Source organism: Ictidomys tridecemlineatus, chromosome 1 (assembly GCF_052094955.1).
Source record: "Ictidomys tridecemlineatus isolate mIctTri1 chromosome 1, mIctTri1.hap1, whole genome shotgun sequence".
NCBI classification, from domain to species: Eukaryota; Metazoa; Chordata; class Mammalia; order Rodentia; family Sciuridae; genus Ictidomys; species Ictidomys tridecemlineatus.
This window is the reverse complement of record NC_135477.1, coordinates 25,628,731-25,648,334: the sequence shown is the minus strand read 5'-3', so window position 1 is coordinate 25,648,334 and position 19,604 is coordinate 25,628,731. Positions and strand designations below refer to the sequence as shown.

Sequence of the window (19,604 nt, the reverse complement as noted above, 5' to 3'; positions counted from 1 at the left end):
TCTATGAGTCTAAAGGCTGACTCATTCATTTAAAGCTTAGTTATACTAAAATTGTAACCTTGTTATCATCCTTACAGTATTAGAAAAAAGTGGTATAAGGCTATGGAATATATTAATGAGTTAAATTTTCTGAAAGAAATCAGCACAATTTTTTCTAGACCATTTTAGAAGGACTTTAATTTTAGGATGCCATCAGAATTTGCTGCAATGTGTTAGTTTTTATACTTTAAGCTTAGTGATTTATTGTAAAAGCAAGTAATATAATGTTATCTATGTAAATGAATTAATATGTGTTCCAGCATGCTTGTAATCCCAGCGATTTGGGAAGCTGAGTCAGGAGGATTGAGAGTTCAAAGCTAGCCTTAGCAACTTAGCGAGGCCCTAAGCAACTCAGTAAGACTATGTCTCTAAATAAAATACAAAAGTGGGCTGGGGATGTGGCCCAGTGGTTAAGCACCCCTGGGTTCAATCCCTGGTATCAAAAAAAAAAAAAAAAAAAAAAGAGGCGGGGGTTGTTTCAAAGATATATAAAAGAGATTTTTTTTCTTGATATTAACAAGTATTTGACTTAAGCATTTATTTAAAGTATCAATGCATAAAGGCTAGTTATCAGGTACCCATATGAGTACAGAATTAGTAGGAAAGAGCCTAGAGTACAGTATGAAATATTTAGGTTAGGTGTAAGGCAATCTTTTCTCATCATAGTTAATAGAACTTGTTTCATCGTATTTATAACTAATGTAGATTGAATCCATCATAATATGCATAGTTCTGTAGCCCTGCAGCTGTAAGATACTGTACTTAGAGAAACTTAAGTCCCTAATATTATGCCTCCATGCAAAATTCACAAAACAAAAGCTCCTCACTTCCTTTTAGTACCTTCTCTTTCCTCCCCTCAAAAATCTCCTTAATATTAAGTTTGGGATTTTAGCAGAGGTTTTTTGTTTTTAAACCAATAATGGGCTTTCCCTGAAAATATTCACAGAGAATTGTATGGATCAGTATCTTAGATGGGTGACATGGTACCAGTGTCTACTCCCCCCAACACACCCTGGTGCTACTGTGCATATTAATATTTTAAAGCCTATTGTTAGGATTTTGCAATATACTTTTTATTATTCCTTAATCTGGCAGAGAGATTTTTATTCTTAAAAGCTGTTAAAAGGTTTTTTGTGGCTGTTCATGAGTGTAAACATTATTCTGTCTGCCAGTTTTTCAGTTTTAGAAGGCTGGCCTCAAACTCTCCATGAATAAGTATGTTCTTAGTCATACAGTGTAAAAAAGATCACTTACAAAGCTTGTGAAACCCGAGCCTTCCTTTTGAACCTTTCAGTACCCATGAGCTCAGGATCTATACATGTAAAATTTTATTCTTATGTTGTGACTTCAATATGCAAGGCAAATAAGCTATGAATTTAAATTACTCTTCCACTCTATACCAAGTTTCTACAAAAATAAAATTGTGTTTTCCCTCTTTCCTGAGTGTGGAGTTCTATCTGATTTAGTAATCCTGCCAATATTTGTTCCTGTTGATAGGATTTTTTTCCAGAAAGTTTTGCTTCTTAAGATCAATGTTAAAAAGAGGGCCCATTTTTGAGTGCATATTTATTTGTTTGTTTATACTAGTACTCAGAAATGTTCAACTGTCTGAATAATTAAGAACTCCCTTTTAATTTCCTGATAGAACTAAATTGCCAAGTCACCTTAAATTCTACTAATTCCAAAGTTAATGATTGAGTCACCTTAGAGAAAATTTATTGGTCCTTTGAAACTCATCCAGCACACCTTTATTTAAAATTCTTATTACAGAACCAGTTGATTCTGTGAAGCTATTTTAGTCCTTTCTAAGTTTTTCTTCCCTTTTCCCTCTCCTCCATTTTTTATTTTGGGATATTATTACATATAAAGATTTTTAAATGTTCATTTTCTTTCTCATGTATCTTCAAAGATGAGAAACATTTATTTCTTTTTTTCTTCCTTTTAGTTTTGCGCCACTCAAAATTTGAGAAGGATGTAGAATACAATATTCATCGAGTCCCAGTGTTTTGGCCTTATAGTCCTAGCTATGTGTTAGCTATTTCCTTTTTTTTTTCTTACATACATGATAATAGTGGAATGCATTACATTCATAATTACCCATTCACAGCTGTGTTAGCTATTTCAATACTCATGTGAACCTGATGAGATGGCTGTTACCCCTAGCTTATGGATGAAGAACCTGAATCTTAGAGAAGTTGAACCTTTCCCCAAATTTTCCTATCTGTAAGTTGTTGAGTCTAGTTTTGAATTCAGGTCTTTCTGACTTGAGAGTCCTTACTAAATTGCCCTTCAGAAGTATTTGGAGGCCCCATGCATTTCTTCTACCAGTCCATTTTCCCCTGCCCAGCCATTATTGTTGCATCTGTAACTCTACTCCTTTTGATATAGCACTTTTGACATACAACAAATGTTATTTTTTAAATATCTTCCCTCTACGTCTCACACTTTTACTGCTTTTAAAATAATCTTGTTAAGGTTAAATTGAGCCTATTTTTATAACAACAATCTCTTTTCTAAGTTACTAGGCTGATAATTTTATAACTTTCAATGCTTATTCAATAATAATCACTTACATGAAAAAAGAAGACATATCTGTAAAGTATTTAAGATGACTCAATGACTCCATATTACATTATTCTTACAAAATGAATGGGACATTATTAGACAACCTTTCAAGGTGGTGACTCATTCCTTAGTAATTATTTTTAACTTTATTTTGGAAAATAGATATCTTGTATGTCAGGATTTGCAGTGTAAGCATGCATTAATATTCCTTTCATTAAAAAATTGTTTTTTCTACTTGGGCTTGGTTATTAATTCTGTCAATTAAAAATAACCTCTCTTAAGCCTTCAAAGCCCATGTCTATCTGATTACTCTTTAGTAAATATTTTATATTTCTCTTCATGCTTCTAGATGGTTTGGTGATTATGAAGACAGGATGAAGGTATCAGGATTTAGATGGATGTGGAAATCCTGTCCCAGAGAGGAGGCTTGGGACAGGGATGAATGATTAAGGTGAAATATGTTCATGAAAACAAACAAAATACATACATACATGAGTACTACTGTTAGATTTTTTTTTTAACTTCCTGGATATTCTCTAGTGGAAAGACAGTGTCATAAATTTCCAGACTTATAAAGTATGTAAGAAGTACTTGCTCACATGGAGCACTAAGGGCTGTGTGACAAACAGGAATGTTAAAATATTTCTAGAATGAACATAATTATGTTTTATAACCTCAAACATCACTTTCCTACATTTTCTAGAAATAACAATAATGTAAGAAATTTAAGTGTAAAGTTGTTTTTTTTTTTTTAAGCCTGGGAGCAAATCAAAAGGGAAATATAGAAAGAAAACTATGTTTAAAAATAAATGGTTCCTACAGTGTTAACTATGGAGTCTGTAGCGTGACTCTGTAATGGAATATCATGGCAGGGGGTATAATACTGTAAATAAGATGAATATGCCACTTGTGGATTAATGGGCAACCTAAAGAGTGGCTTTATTTACATCTATGTGTGAGGTTAATTTTTCGTTTGTGTTTTTTCTCTTAGAGTTATAAACCTGATAATTTAATTAGGGAACTTTTAAAAAATCAGTTTCTTTGTATCTTGTTTTACATTTATTTTTGTGGAATTAATACAGTTTCATTTTAGACTTTACCATTGATAGGTTGGAGAAGTTTTCCTTAACTTTTTCTCTGGATAATAAAAAGATGTGGTTTCTGAAATCTATTAAGTCCATGAAATACAGCTTTTAAAAAATATTTTTTTTAAAAGCTATATCCTCCAAAAGATAGATTAAATATATACACCTAAGTTATTCAGATTGCAGTAGATTCCATTTGCAATGATACAGTTTTCTGGATATGGTATTCTTTTCAAAGGTATGAGTACTGAATAATATAAATTTGAGTAAATCTAACCTAGGGCACTATAGGAGCCACTCTCTCAACATTTTAATAAAACGTGCACTAAGGGTAAGTAAGTGGGAGTCTTTCTTATGTAGCTAATTTTTCAGTTAGCTTTTTAGGTTACTGTTGACTGCAAATTAATACCATTATTTGGTGCTCTTAACATGTCAAAGCTTGGGATTCCAATTACTAATTACTCCCTGCTTACAATTGAATATATTACTTGTAAAAGGCAAATTGTGTGCAAAAGTAAATTGTCTCATTGTAGAGTTCATATAGGATTAATTTTCACTTGCATAAAGTAGATTCTCAAATTATATTTGTTGAGTCTAACTTAACACACAAAAAAATGTGAAATATGTTTTGTTTATTTGTGGTACTGGAGATTAAATCTGGGCATTCTATCTCTGAGATACATACCCAACCCTTTAAATTTTTTTAATTTGGGACAGGGTCTTACTAAGTTGTCCAGGTTGGCCTTGAACTTGGGATCCTCCTGCCTCAGCCTCTTGAGTTCCTGGGATTACAGGTGGTGAAATACATTTTTCTTTTTTAAAGAGCGGGAGAGAGAGAATTTTTTTAAAAAATATTTATTTTTTAGTTTTTGGCAGACACAACGTCTTTGTATGTGGGCTGCGGATTGAACCTGGGCCGCATGCATGCCAGGCGAGCATGCTACCGCTTGAGCCACATCCCCAGCCCTGAAATACATTTTTAAAGTACCAAAATCCAGAGATTGTGTCATCAAATTTGATAAACTTTTTGCACCATTATTTATTGCATATTTAGAGTGTGCCTGACATTGAGTTAGGAGTTTGAAATAACATTTGCACTTAATATAACCCCATTTTACCTATGAATAAACTGGTGCAGAACTGACATTTGAGCCCATACTGTCTGGCTCATGGCCCTTTGTTTTCAACCACTGTTTATGAATTTTAGTATGTAGAAATTAGGATGCCAAAAAGGAGGATTACTTAAAACATTCTCTGTGGTGTCAATTAAATGTCAACAGTTCACTACGAATTAGCCAGGATTTGGAAATCACAAAAATATGTTAGTTGGTTGTATAAAACCACTGTTTGGTAATACATTTTAGGTTTTTTTTTTTTTCTCTTGCATTCATAGTATTTTTCTTTCCAGAATTCTACATGAGATGATAAAAATTAAAAATGCCTCAATTGTGGGCTGGGGTTGTGACTCAAGTGGTAGCACGCTCGCCTGTCATGCGTGAGGCACTGGGTTCGATCCTCAGCACCACATAAAAATAAAATAAAGATATTGTGTCCACCTAAAAAAAAACTAAAAAATAAATATTTAAAAAATGCCTCAATTAGCAATCACAAAAAAGTATAATTGTTAATTGACCTGGTAATCTCCTCTTGGTGTCTGTTAGGGTTTTTTTTCAGACTTTTGATTGTGGGTAATAAAACTGTTGCTTAATTAATGCCAGGGTTCTGAAGCCTTTGAATGCCACAAAAGAGACTGAAATGGAGAAAGCAAGAAACAGCATCCAATCACATTCCTGTTGTGTTAATTTAGATCTGTCATTCTTGTTCTAGTTCATGATGTACAACTCCCAACAGATACTAGGTGAATTGAAAGAGAAGCTGCAGCAAATCCTGTCTTAGGAAAAACACAACTCATGATTGAGGCTCTCAGTAGGTTAATGAATAACTATTTTCAAATAATATTTTACCCCTTGTTTGAACTGCTCTAGGAATGAGTGTGGCCATGATAATGTGACTGGCAGATATAATGCAAAACCAATCTATGGTGGTGAATTGGCATCTTGGTTTTGTGATATGCACAGGAAAGATCCAGAACTGATGTCTGTGATATACTATCCTTCACAGAAGGTGCTTGTCCATAACCAGAGAATGAGAAAGGAAATCATACTGACTGGTTTACATCTTCATTTCTAATGCTGAAAAACAAAATAAGAATTACCTTTGGAAATTGCTAAAGCTTCCTTTAATTATGGATGTACTTTTTAAGTGATACATATGCTTAAAAAGGTTAATAAAACTATTTCACTCAGAAAATAATTTCTTAATCTTGAGAACAGAATTCTGAATAATACCTAATAGTCTTACCCAAAATGAATTAAATTTTAAGGGGACTCTTCACGGTCTTTTTGTTTTCTCTTATTCTCCTTTGATTCAAGGGACTTATTATATTAGTTAGCTGGTTTTATATGTGTGTTGGTTTTAACAAGTGTTGAAACAAGCAATGTTCCTTTCAGAGTGGGTGGGAAGATTTGAAATCCAACAATGAAAAATAAGACCCCTTTTATTTCTGGCTGCATTCCCAGAGTGGTTGTGTGTATTTTAATCTTTGAACTTTTAACACCTGCTCAAGTTCTGTGTGAATTGTGTAGGAGTACAATATGATATCTAAATTATACTTTCTGTTGATACGTAAACGTGAGTAGACATTGTTGAATGAAGGCATTGATATAATAAGTTCCAGTGGTTGCCGTATCAGTGAAGAAAGCGTTTCCAAACGTGGGGAAAGAATACAGGCTTCAAGTTGAATAGGTCTGTATTGTCCAGGGGGTTATTTAAAGCTGACAAATACTTGTTTTAGAATGGATGGAACTAGGTTAAGTGTTTACAGCCAAACCCTCCTATTCTCTTCCACCAAAGAGCAAGGTTCTCCTAACACTGACCTACTTTGCTCTTATATAGTACTATAGGTATAGTGGTTATGCAGCCATGAAGAGGAAAATAGATGGGACCAGGAAGATTTTTTAGTAGATAGTGCTTTTAGTAGCATTTTTTGTTGTTGTTAGTGATGGTGGTGGTGGTGGTGGAACATAATGTTGCCACAAATCATGAATAAATATTCTGAATTCTCTAATATTATAGCAGTTATAACCATTTTTAAGCCTTCTTTCTAACTAGATATTTCTCTTCTGGCTTTCTATACTGTGAACTTTACAAAACTGGCTTAGGCAGCCTATTAATTATTCATATCATAGCAACAATTAAAGCAAATTAAAAATAAAAATCACCATATTGCATTTAACTGTGGGCAGCACCACAACTGTGTCAGCTCTGTAAGGGCCTGTGGTGTTTCCTTAGTTAAAAGTGCTAGAGGGAGCTCTAACCTTGTTCAGAGTAGTGGCATGTGGGAACAATTGTCTCTATGTGGCCATAGGGTTGCGAGTGAAGAAAATAGGCTCAGGCTCTTTCTGGCAAAAATTTAAATCTGTTTTTATTAGAAAACTGTGTTTCCTTTATGTCAGAAAATAAGGCTTAGGACAGTTTATAACCAAATGGGAATTTATTCACCCTTATTTCCTTTTGTATGAACATAATCATTTCCTACCACAGTGTTCTGGAATTTAATTAGTGAATTTTCACAACATGAACACACCTGTATAGCCACCATTCAGATTTTAAGAAGAAACAAAATATTACCAGAATTTACTCTTGTCCTCTTTTAACCATTATCCTCAATTCTAACACCACACATGAGTTTTTACTGTTTTGAGCTTCATATAAATGAAAATATTACAGTTTATATCCTTCTATTTGGCTTCATGGACTTAATATTTTTAAGAGCCATTCATATTATTGAACAGAATTATAATTTGTTTATTCTCATTGATATTTGTTTATTCTCTTTGATGTTGGTTAACCTCTTGGATGTGAGGTGTGTGCTAAAATATTTTGTCCATTTTTCTATTGGGTTTTAGGTATTCTTAAGGATTTGTGAGAGTTCTTTATAAATTATGGATACAAGTCCTTTGTGTGATATAGGCATCAGTCTATTTTCCCTCTTTGTGACTTGCTTTTTTACTTTGTAAATGGTGTTTATTGATGAGCAGAGGTTCTTAATTTAATAGAGTCTGATTTATTAATGTTTGCTTTATATTGTTAGTGTTTTTATATTCTGTTTACGAAATATGCGTATACCAATGGCATGAAGATATTTCCTAAAATTTTTATTGTTCTACTTTCCATGTTTAGATCTACAATCCATTTGAGTTTTGTATATGGTATGAGGTAGAGGGAAGGATTCTATTTTTTTTTTCATTGTGATTTCTCCTTGACCTTGAACCATTTATTGAAATGTGTATTCCCCACTATATTGGATTGTTGCCTTTGTCATAAATTACATGACCATATTATATGTATGGGTCTTTATCAAAATCTTGAACTCTGGTAGTAAGTCTTCAAGATTTGCATTTCTGAATAAATTTTAGAATCAACTTATCAGTATTTACTTCCTAGGTCATTTTTGTATTCTCAAGTATAGCACTTAAGTGTGGAATGTTCTCAGTATATATTTTCTAAAATATATTGAAATACATATAAAGAGAGAGAACCATACACACACACACACACACACACACAAATTTGTCCTAAATTATAGTTTCCTCTAATTTTGCCCAGAGCTTTTATAATCTGAAACACATTTTAAGTATTCTTTTTTTTTTCTTTCTTTCTTTTGTCCTCAATCTCTTTAGCTAATGGTGGCCATACATGTTAGCATATCTGTAAAGTATTCCAATACATAGTACCATAGCATAGAGAATTTGGCATGAAGTTTCATTTAGAATTTCAGTTTGGTGGGAAGGTCCTGATATATATAGTCTCAATTGTTGAGATGATTTTTTGGTACTAGAAAACAAGGACATCTTAGCTAGATACACGTGTTACACCCTGCTATCAGCAGTTTTTATATATAACTATTTATTATAACAACCCTAGAAAATAAGTGATATTTTATCTTTGGTGGGGTGGGGATTGAGGCTTCAAGAGGGTAACTAGCTTGCTCAGGCCTATGTAATTTGTATGTAGCCAATATGATCCTGGGCTTATCTGATCCCATGCAGTTCTACCTTTACAATAGTTTCTTCTGCTTCTTCCATAAGTAATGCCTTGGCTCCTTGGTATTATTCTTAAGACTCTATCTTCTAGAACATCTTGAGTTTTTGCTTCCCTTACCCCGATTCTCACTGCTATTATCCTAGTTCATTTATATTCTGAATCAGCCCACTTTTATATTTACTTATGATATAGGCCTACTAGGTTTTTATCACTGGAAGCTGATTCCACAAATTGAACTTGTAACTTCCAATGAAACTTAATTATTTCAAATGGAAATTGAGGCCCAGTTCTTGTCCATATTCATTACTTATTATGACAGCTAATATGCCACTCTGACCTTAAGGGCACTTGATGGCCCTTCAAATCTGAAAGAAAACCGTTTCTATATAGAATAGGCTATAAGCTATAATGCTGAAAATTAAACTGACAGAAGAGTAGTCGTCTGGTCACAACCACTATAATCTTGATAATAAATCATTGGGAGATGCCATGCACAGTGATGCATGTCCATAATCCCAGCTATTTGGGAGGCTGAGGCAGGAGGATGACAAGTTTAAGGCCAGCCTCAGCAATTTAACAAGACCCTGTCTCAAAATGAAAAATTAAAAGGGGTGGGGATCTGGTAGGGGCTGGGGGCATGTGGAGCACTAATATTTACAGAGAAAGCCAGGGCTCAGATGCAATATCAAATGCAGGGCCAGAGCAGAGTAGAGATTTCTTTAGGAGGGAGTGAGAAAGGGGAAGGAACATCCCTGCTACCATGCTTATTTTTTTAATGTTCTGTTACATAAAGATAAATTTCTACAGAAGGACATTTGGACTGACTTTAGTGTGGTACTTATGGTCTTAGTTTTCATATAAATCTCTTATTATGGAAAATACATTTCTCCAAATTTACAAAGCAGTCTTGGTCTCTCAGTTATTGACTTGGGAACTTTATTGTCATTAAAAAGAGGAAAGGCTAGAATTTCATCTTTTAAAAAAAATGTAGTTTATATAGCAACTGTGTTTTTTGAAATTTAGTCCAAACTCTGCTAATTTATGTAAATCTGAGCAAGTTATTTTGATCATCTCTGCTAAAAAAAAAAAAACAGATGCTGCATCCAAACTAAGCTGTTCCTGGATAAATTAAGAAAACAATTACCAAAGTATTCCAGAGAGAAATGTCTTTAGTCCCTTGATGCTCCAAGGGTTATTAAAGTTTTACCTGCAGATAACCAAGACTTCCAGAAGTTACAAGTCATTTACTTCATTCACTGCAGCTAAGAGAGGCCTGTGCTGCTGCCTCATAGGATTATTTCTTGCTGCATTTAACATGCATTAACAAGCATTTGGAAAGAGTTGAGTTTCTTCTAGAAAGCTGAGTTGGCTTCTTGAGAATCCTGTCTTTAAAAAAACAAGTTTTAGATGAAGCTTTCTTTAGGAACAAGTTTTACCAAGTCACTGAGACCTTTCTATAAACATATAAATCTAAGTATTAGAGGAGGAAAAGGCTAGGTTTTTTTTCTTTATTTACTTAAAACTCTATTTTTGCCATATACTTTTTAATTGTGTTTTTAGCATGTCTTTTTGTTTTCCTGTGGCAAGTGATGCCTCCATCATTACCTGTTATTTATGGTAGGACTTAACTGCTAATACTAATAAAGGGAGGATGTGAGGGGAAAGTTGGGGAAAGACTCTTACTTTAAACTTTCACTATTGCAGAAATTTTATTTTGGTGATATTAACATCATTTAACATTCAGATGAGTAACCTCTACCTGAGGACGGTATACAGAAGAAGCAACCAGTCTCTAGACAATTAAACTTTATTACTCTGCCTGAAACATTAAGAGGTGGTTTTAAACAAAATAGTTTTTATCTCCTCTCCTTCTTGAAATTTATTTTTTATTATGTGGGAGAGGACCTTTTTGTCCGCAAGATTGTTGCTTCTCTTAGAGCAAACATCTTGGTAATGATAGGTTCCCTTTATATTATTCTTTTCTTGATCATCTCTCCTCACCTCCTTCCAAACTCTATCCCCTAACTCCCTAGTTCATCTTTCCTCTAGCCATCTCCCTCATCTCTTCCCCAGCCTGTCCTCTCTCTCCTCTTCCCAGTGACTCTTCTACCTATATGTTAGTCTTCTTCCTCCATTTTTTTCTGGTCTCTCACCCATCCTGTTCCCTAATCCCATTCTCCTTTCCTCCATCTCCAGTCACTTTTGTTGTTCTCTCCTACCTTCTTCACCAGCCCCAGCCTCTTCTCCTCTCTCCCTTCTTTTCTCATTCTTATCACCTCCCCACTCCCCTCTTCTCTGCTCCTTTTCCCTTTTCTTCCTCTTCCTCTCCATAATCACAGTGACCTATAATTCTGTATTCTTCCAAGACGAGATCTTCTCTAAGGTGTTCAAAAAAGGAGATTTTAAAAATATTATTTCTCACCTTTTGATAGATCATTGTTTATTTATTTATATATGGTGCTGAAAATTGAACCCAGTGCCTCACACATGCTGGGAAAGCACTATACCATACAACCCCAGCCCTCGGGGATTAATTTTTGATGTTAGAAAAAGAATTTTCTAGATAGTAGAGAAACACCCTTCCTTCCCTACATACATCAAATGATTGACCAGCAGTTCTCTTAGAAGACCAAAATGATTCCTACACAACAAAATGTGAACATTGTCTATTTATTGATAATGGAATAAGCAATTATTATGTTCTTTAAGCTTCTGTATTTTTCATATTTTCCAAAATGTGTCTAGCATAAATGTTATTTTTAAGAAATCAATTGGGGCTGGGGTGGTGGCTTAGTGGTAGAGTGCTCGCTCTCCTAGTATGCATAGGCACCAGGTTCATACTCAGTACCACATAAAAAGAAACTAATGTATCTTCCTAAAACTAAAGATACAGAAAATCAATTGTTCTATCTTTGCTTTAACCCCTGTAGAATTTATAAAAAAACAAAATGGAGTAGATTTGACCCTCTAGTGAATATGAATTGAGTTTGTTACTATGATGTTCTGTTTTCCAAATTCTCTCAACTTGCAAATTGGAGGCCACTTGGACTGCAGCACTGGGCCTTCATTCAGCTCATTGGTACTGTCGCAACAGATGATAGATATTAAATAAAATCTCAGAAGTGAGGTCTAACCCCCACCCTTTTTTTGTTGTGTTGTTTTGTTTTTTGTTTTGTTTTGTTGTAACTGTATTGGAGATTGAACCCAGTGAGGCTCTACCACTGAGCTAATAAATCCCCAACGCTTTTTTGTTTTTTGAGGCAGGTCTCACTGTTTCCCAGGCTTGGCCTCAAATTTGTAATCCTCCTGCATCAGCCTCCCAAGTAGCTGGAATTGCAGGTGGGCACCATTGCACCCTGCTAAACTTGACAACTTTTTTCTCCCTGTTATCTGTCTTGTGGGTAGGAAGAACAGGTATTGGCGAGTAGCAATTTGATTGTTATTATACCTCATGGGTACATCTTGCCTGATGTCCTTAGTATAAAAAGTGTAACATTTATGCTGCAGGTCACAATATCTACTCTGTCACAGTTAAATGTTAAAATTCCAAGCTCAGATTCAAATTTGACCAAAAAAGATAACATTCGTCATACTGTCCCTGGATTGACTAAGCTAGATAAGGAAGATGAATATAAGACTAAATGAACCAGGCATGGTGGTGCGCGCCTGCAGCTTGGGAGTCTGAGGTAGGAGGATTGCAAGTTCACAGCCAGCCTCAGCAATTTAGTGAGGCACTTAGAAACTCAGCAAGACCCTGTCTCAAAATATAAAAAAAAAGGTTGGGGAATGTGACTCAGTGGTTCAACACTCCTGGGTTCAATCCTCAGTACCAAAAAAAAAGGAAAAAAAAAACTAAATGAAGCATTCTAGACTAAGTTACTTATTTTCTTGCTGCAGTGTACTAGTCGTTTCATAAAGAGTTAATTGGTGCAGTTAGTGAATGGTTTTCTAGCTGAAAAGAGATCTAGGAATTCTGTAGTTAATTGATTCTTCAGACATGGACCCATAGTCATTGAAAAATTTTGAATGAGCAAAATTCTCTTGTTTTGCTCATTGTTATAGTTTACATCATGTTTTAGGAGGCCAGAGTTATTTTTAAGAGGATTTTTATACCTATTTATGCTGATTGGACATTTTATATGATAAACATGACATTTTAAGAGATCATACACAATATATGTTGTCCCTTGTGTTTGCCCTTCTCCTTGTTTTGTCTTCTCTCACTTCCCCAATTCTGCAACACTACTGCTTTTTTCCCATCTTGTGAGCAAACTTTTAGCAGTATGTAGAAAGTTAACTGCCTGGAGTCTTTTAAATATAAGTAACACGCAACCAGTAATAAGCTGTCGGTTGTTTTTTTGCTGCCTGCAAAGAAACATAAACACAGCGCTCATTTCTGGCAGGTTTTTACTGTCAGAGTTTCTCCTATTATATTTATCTTACAATTTGCCAGGGGGTGAAGTTATTAAGTTTTAGCAGCAGCCATCGATCAAGTTCACAAGTTAACACGATAAAGGCTCTGTGCCGCTCCGATCCGGGGAAATGATGATCCTCACTCGGTAATTAACTAAATGAGAAAGTTAAATCTTACTTGAGAGCTGGGAGAGATGAAAGAGAGGTGTTTGTCAGTTTCTCAGTGGAAATTAGAAGCAGTTTTCTGCAATTCCCTAAGCTGCTGCTCTGTCATATTTTACATAAGCACTGGGAAAACGTCTTGTAATTAGTGCTGTCATGGAGGATTTTTTTTTTTTTTTTTTTTTTTTTTTTGCTGAAGGATGTTGGAATAATTCATTAGATTATCAAGAAAGGCTTGTGTCCTGAAATGATTAGCACAGTGAAATTTAAACCATTAACGATAACAAGTTTAGAGCTTGCTGCAGTGCAGAGGCACCCGGGGTATGTCTGTGCCTATTTCAATCATTTCTTATAATTAAACATTATGTCCTTTTATTCCCCCCCTTCACTAGGACCCATCCAAAATTCCTTTTAAGGTGGCACTGTCTACATCAGTGGCTTTACCAGCCTTGAAGGTGTGTGTAGTTAGTAGCTATAATAATGTAGCAGTAAATTAAACTGCTGTGAGTTTCTTGGTTTAGAACAAAAGAACCTATCACCCTGGAAGCTATAAAGTTGCATGAGGGAGCCCACTATAAAAACAAGAATCTCAGTTTTGAAACCTAAAAATGTTAAATGATTATTTTATCCCTTTTAACTATTTAAAAAATCAGGAAATCAAAGTAGCTTTGTTTTGACTTTGGTGAATTTTATATTGGTTTTCCTCATAGTTAGTAAACAGTAGGAAAAAAAAAAAAGATTGCCAAGTGTTTAGTCTTTAAGTAATCATATATACTAGGACATTGTGAGTTTATTTTCCACTGAGCTTTATTTAAAAGAATTGGAATGATTATAGGCTTTTTCTTGTTGGATATTAGAAATCAGTCAGATTCATAATGTGAACTTTCTCTCTGCTGACAAATCTGCCCCTTCCTGTCTTCCACATTGACTAATCAGATCTGACATATTTATGAGTTCACCTAATATGTAATCATATTTAATAGAAGCTGTTCAAATATTAATGCAATAATCCCACTGAGAAATGTAATGTTTACTTCTGTTGAATTTTATGCCCGATTCTATATGTTCAGTCATCATTTTCTTCTATTTGAACTGCCTACTCCCCACCCTACCCCAACAAAGATAAAGGACTACTTTTTGAAACACTGAAAGTTACAAGAGTGTCTTCTTGTTATTGTTGTTTGTAGTGCTGGGGATTGAACCCAGGGCCTCATGTGTGCTAGGCAAACACTGTACAGAGCTATATCCTTAGTCATTATAACAAGCTCCCGCCCCCTCACCCCCTTAAGAACTAAAAATTAGCTGGACACGGTGGGCCCACACCTCTAATTCCAACAGCTCAGGAGGCTGAGGCAGGAAGGCCCCAAGTTCAAAGCCAGCCCCAGCAACTTAGCAAGACCCTCAGTAACTTAATGAGACCCTGTCTCAAGATTTTTTTAAAAAAGAGGGGTGGGGTTAGGGATGTAGCTCAGGTTGAACACCCCCAGGGTTCATTTCTAGTCCAAAAAAAGGAAAGAACTAAAAATTAGAATGTTGGAAGTTATGATCCCACTTTAGAACATTCATTACCTTTTCTCTGCTTGTTCAGTGTATGGACAAATTTTTTCAATTGCTCTTGAAATTCCCTAGTAAAAAGAGACCCAGGTGCCAATAGATTCCTTTTCTACCTCAGTCCTTTGGCTATTCTGGAGCTTTCTGGAGCTATTCTGGACCACCCTACTACCACCACCTCTTTCCCCAGGTGTGCTTGCTTGTCCTTCTTTTCATCCTAATGAAAATGTAGTTGGGGCTAGGGATGTGGCTCAAGCTGTAGCGTGCTCGCCTGGCATACGCAGGGCACTGGGTTCGATCCTCAGCACCACATAAAAATAAAATAAGATGTTGTGTCCACCAAAAACTAAAAAATAAGTATTAAAAAAAAAAGAAAAGAAAAAGAAAATGTAGATAATCCCATTTCCTTTCAGTTAATTCAAAACAATGTTGACTTTTTCCTAAAAGATGCTTTTACAAAGAAACCAAAGGAAGCAATAGAGGAAAAATACTTGAAGAAGCAATGTTTTTGGATTCCTGTTTAGCTAAAACCTGGCAGCAGCCTAGAAAGAATACAGTATAATAGGCCTTTTAAAATCTCCTCTCGGGGCTGGGGATGTGGCTCAAGTGGTAGCGCGCTCGCCTGGCATGCATGCAGCCCGGGTTCGATCCCCAGCACCACATACCAACAAAGATGTTGTGTCTGCCGAGAGCTAAAAAATAAATATTAAAAATTCTCTCTCTCTCCTCTCTCACTCTCTCTTTAAAAAAAAAAAAAAAAATCTCCTCTCTTTCTGTCTCAAAACTGGCAAATTTTGCCTTATTTGTCCCAGCCATGGGAGTAAGAATTCTGATTCTGTCCCCATTCAGGTTAATGGACCAGACTAAATATCTCAAGGGTCAGCTCTAATAAAGAAGTAAATCATGGGACTGGGGTTGTGGCTCAGTGGTAGAGTGCTTGCCTAGCCTTGGGTTTGATCCTCAGCACCACATAAAAATAAATAAATAAAGGTATTGTGTCCAGCTACAACTGAAAAATAAATATTTTTTTAAAAAGTAAATCATTATACTAAAATAAATATATATTATAACCCTGACTTACAATTCTCAACAGGCCCTTTCTTCTTTCCTCTTTTGTGAGAATAAAATACCTTTCTTCCAAACATTCCCTAATCTGCCTCTTAATCCTAGCCATCATCACCTCTTGCCTAGATTGTTTTATCAGCCTTCTCATTCATTAGTCTACCTTCCTCTAGTATTGCAACATGTTCTTGTTACCTCTTCCTTACTTCCCCAGACCCTTATCCATTCTCTTTATGAGAGCTAGTATTAATTTTTCTAAGGCACAAATCAGATGATGTCATACTTGACTACTTCAAACCTCCTGGGACTCTCCTTTATACCTCAGATGAAATTCAAACTCTTTACCGTGTCCCAGAGGCCGTAGGACCTGTCCTGAGGCCACCTCATTTATCACCTGCTTTTTCCCTTTTATAATTCAATGTGCCCCAGCCACAGTGGCCTTCCTTCTGTCTTTCACTTGAACACACTTTTACAATTGCTGTTCTTACTGTCTGAAAGGATCTTCCCAAGATCTTCACAAGACTGTCATCATGGAGATCTGAGCTCACACATTGCCCTTTAGGGTTGTATCTTAACTACCCCAGTTAAAGTAGGCTTCACGATTCACTCCCTATTTATCTTGTTTTTTCTTATAGTCCCTGTCAGTTACTGATACATACTTCTTCTGTTCTCCTCCTATTACTCTTCCCAAGAAAAAAACTTCCTGTGCCTGTTCACTGATGTTTCCCTTACTCCTGGTAAAATGCCCAGCACAGAGTAGTCACTCAATAAATGGCAGTTGGTTGATTGATAATGTTCAAGTTCCAGCCTTATTCAAAATTCTTGTTCTATCTCTCCTAGAGCATCCTTATCCCCAGCACAACCCTTGCTCATTTTATTTCAGTGCCAGAGGATTTCTCAAAGCCAAACAGAACCTTTAGATGTCTTTTATCATTTGCATCTCACTAGTCCTTGCAACCGTGATTCCAAATGTTGTCCTATGCCTAGAATATTTTTCTTTCTCTACTTATCATATCTTTCCTTTTGTTTAAAGCAGGGTTTACATGCAAACTAAAAGTAACTTGTTTGACCATCAAGTTTGGTCAGCCCATGATACATTTTCCAAATTGTACATAATACATTTAGCAAAGTCAGCAGCACATTTCATGTTACAGTGGTGGTGGTTAGGCCAAGTGGTGTCTGCAAGTGTGTATTTTCCCCTCCTGCAGCTTCAAAGAAATTCATGGCAGTTTTAAAAGTGGTACATGTAATGTTTTCAGAGGGGGAAAAAATGTTAGCCCTTAGCCTTTGAGGAGTAAACTGGAGGACAGTCCTATAAATACTCAACTCCTTTCATTTTGTGTACTGTCATCTAACAGCTGTCTCCTTCTCTCCCTCCCTTCCTGCCTGCCTCCTTCTGTCCATCCAGTCCATCAGTCCAGCAAAAGAGATGTGCAGGGGTAGTACAAAGTTAGTGTTACATTAAACTGAGGCTGTTTGGCAGTGTTCCTAGACATTTGAACAGTAGTGGTTGAGTCATCATTCTTTTCTTGAGAAAGCCAAATAAATTCTACCACTAGCAATAACCATTACCCTCTCTTTATATACAGCTTTTTTTTTAATAAATGTATTTTTTCACTGTGTCCTTGTAGATTTTCAGAGGTTCTCAAATTTAAATTTTGCTGTGTTTTTGTTTATAGAAAAATCTGTATGAGAAAATGGTAGAGGAAAAAGGCTTAAAAACAAAGACCTTTATCTTCAAAGTTCTTGACAAATATAATATCTTAGTTACAAATAAAATTAATATTACAGAGACATTAAGGATACAGTTTAATGAATTTTTTCAGTTTGCATATGATTGTAACAATCAAGATATAGGAAGTTCCCTTGTACCCTTCCCAGTCAATGCCACCCCCACATCCATCCCAAAAGCAACCATACATCTGGTTTTTTGTTAGTGGTGGTGGTACTGGTGCTGTTGGCTTTTTGCTTGTTTTGGTTTTTGCTTGCTTGTTTTTTGGTACTGGGGATTGAACCTAGGGATGCTTTGCTATATCCCCAGCTTTTTTTTGATATCTTATTGTGAGACAGGGTCTCACCAAGTTGCTAAGGATGGCCTTCAACTTACAATCCTCCTGCCTCAACCTCTGGAGTCGCTGAGATTACAGGCATATGCTGTTCCACTGCTCTGTTCTCACTAAAATTTAGATTTGTTGTTTCTAAAGTTGCATGTAAATAAAATCATAAAGATGTACTCTTTTCAAGATTATGTTGGCTAATTTTAGTTGTGACTGTCTTCATTCATTCAGCATGTTTTTGAGATTCATCCTTGTCATTTTGTGTGTATCTAATTCATTCCTTTTATTGCTGAGTACTAGGTCCATTGTATAAATACATTACAATTCATCAGTTTATCTCTTGATGGGCATTGGTATCATTACGTGTGGGATTATTATGAATAGAGCAGCAGTGAACAAGTCTTTGTGTGGAACTGTATTTCATGTTAGGAGGGTAAATACTTAAAGAGTAGAAATGCCGGGTGCGGTGATACATGCCTGTAATCCCAGTGGATCTGGAGGCTGAGGCAGGAGGATTGCAAGTTCAAAACCAGGCTCAGCAACTTAGCAAGACCCTGTCTCAAAAAATAAAAAGGGCTAGGGATGTGGCCCAGTGGTTCAGTGCTGAGTTCAGTCTCGGGTACAAGAAAAAAAAAAAAAAAAACATGGCTAGATCATATCATTAATATAGGTTTAACTGCTAACCTGTTTTCCAAAGTGGTTGTACCATTAAACATTACAGCCAGCAATGAGAGAGAAACTGAATTCCTCCCCATTCTTTGCAATACTTGTTAGTCTTTTTAATTCTAACCATTCTGGTAAGTGAGTAGTATACAGTGTCATTTGCATTTCCTTAATGACTAAGCAGGTTGAACAGTTTTTTGTATGCTAATTGATCATTCATGGATTGCTATTTCACATGCCAATATGTCAACTTTTTTCTTTTATTACCATAAAAGCTTGTGTGCTTTTGTGCCCTTATGTAATGTTTGCCTAGTCCAAGGGGACCAATATTTTTCTTTTTTCTTCTAGAAGCTTTATGGTTTTAGCTCCTAGGTATAAATCCAGGATCCAGTTAATCTAATTTTTATATGTGGTGTGAGATCAGCAAAAAGTTTCTTTTTCTTTTTCTTTCTTTCTTTCTTTTTTTTTTTTTCTTTGTGGATATTCACTGTTGCAGCATCATTTGTTGAAAAGGCAATCTGTTCCTCCATTGAATTATCTTAGTGCCATTCTTGATATTTGTGTTTCTTGACTCTCTATTTTGGTCTACTGATTTAGATTTTTGTCCTTAAATCAAAGCCACGCTATCTTGATTACTATTACACCTGTTGAAATTCAGTAATATGAGTTCTCCATCTTCTTTATATTTTTTCAAGATTATGTTGGCTAATCTTAGATCCTTTGCATCTCTATAAAAAATTTTTAAATCAGTGTGTCAATTTGCCTGCTAAGATTTTGATTGATATTGTACTAACTCTGAAGATCAATTTAGAAAAAATGAACATCTTAACAATATTGAATCCAATTTAAGAACATAATATGTCCCCATTTATTTAAATCTTTTTAAAATTTTCCTTAGTAT

The 19,604-nt window shown here is 35.4% G+C and overlaps 1 protein-coding gene across 20 annotated transcripts in view; it reads left to right on the top strand.

The window, feature by feature from the left end:
- Btrc (beta-transducin repeat containing E3 ubiquitin protein ligase) overlaps positions 1 to 19,604 on the top strand; it is a 209,015-nt gene that overhangs the window by 153,939 nt on the left and 35,472 nt on the right. The window contains exon 1 of one of the 20 annotated variants that reach the window (XM_040273467.2): positions 2,954 to 3,055. The exons of the other annotated variants lie outside the window; for them this stretch is intronic. Within the exon in view, the coding sequence (XP_040129401.2) occupies positions 3,047 to 3,055 (9 nt within the window). The 5' untranslated portion in view covers positions 2,954 to 3,046. Of the gene's footprint in view, positions 1 to 2,953; positions 3,056 to 19,604 lie in introns of those variants that run through there. 20 annotated transcript variants of the gene reach the window in all.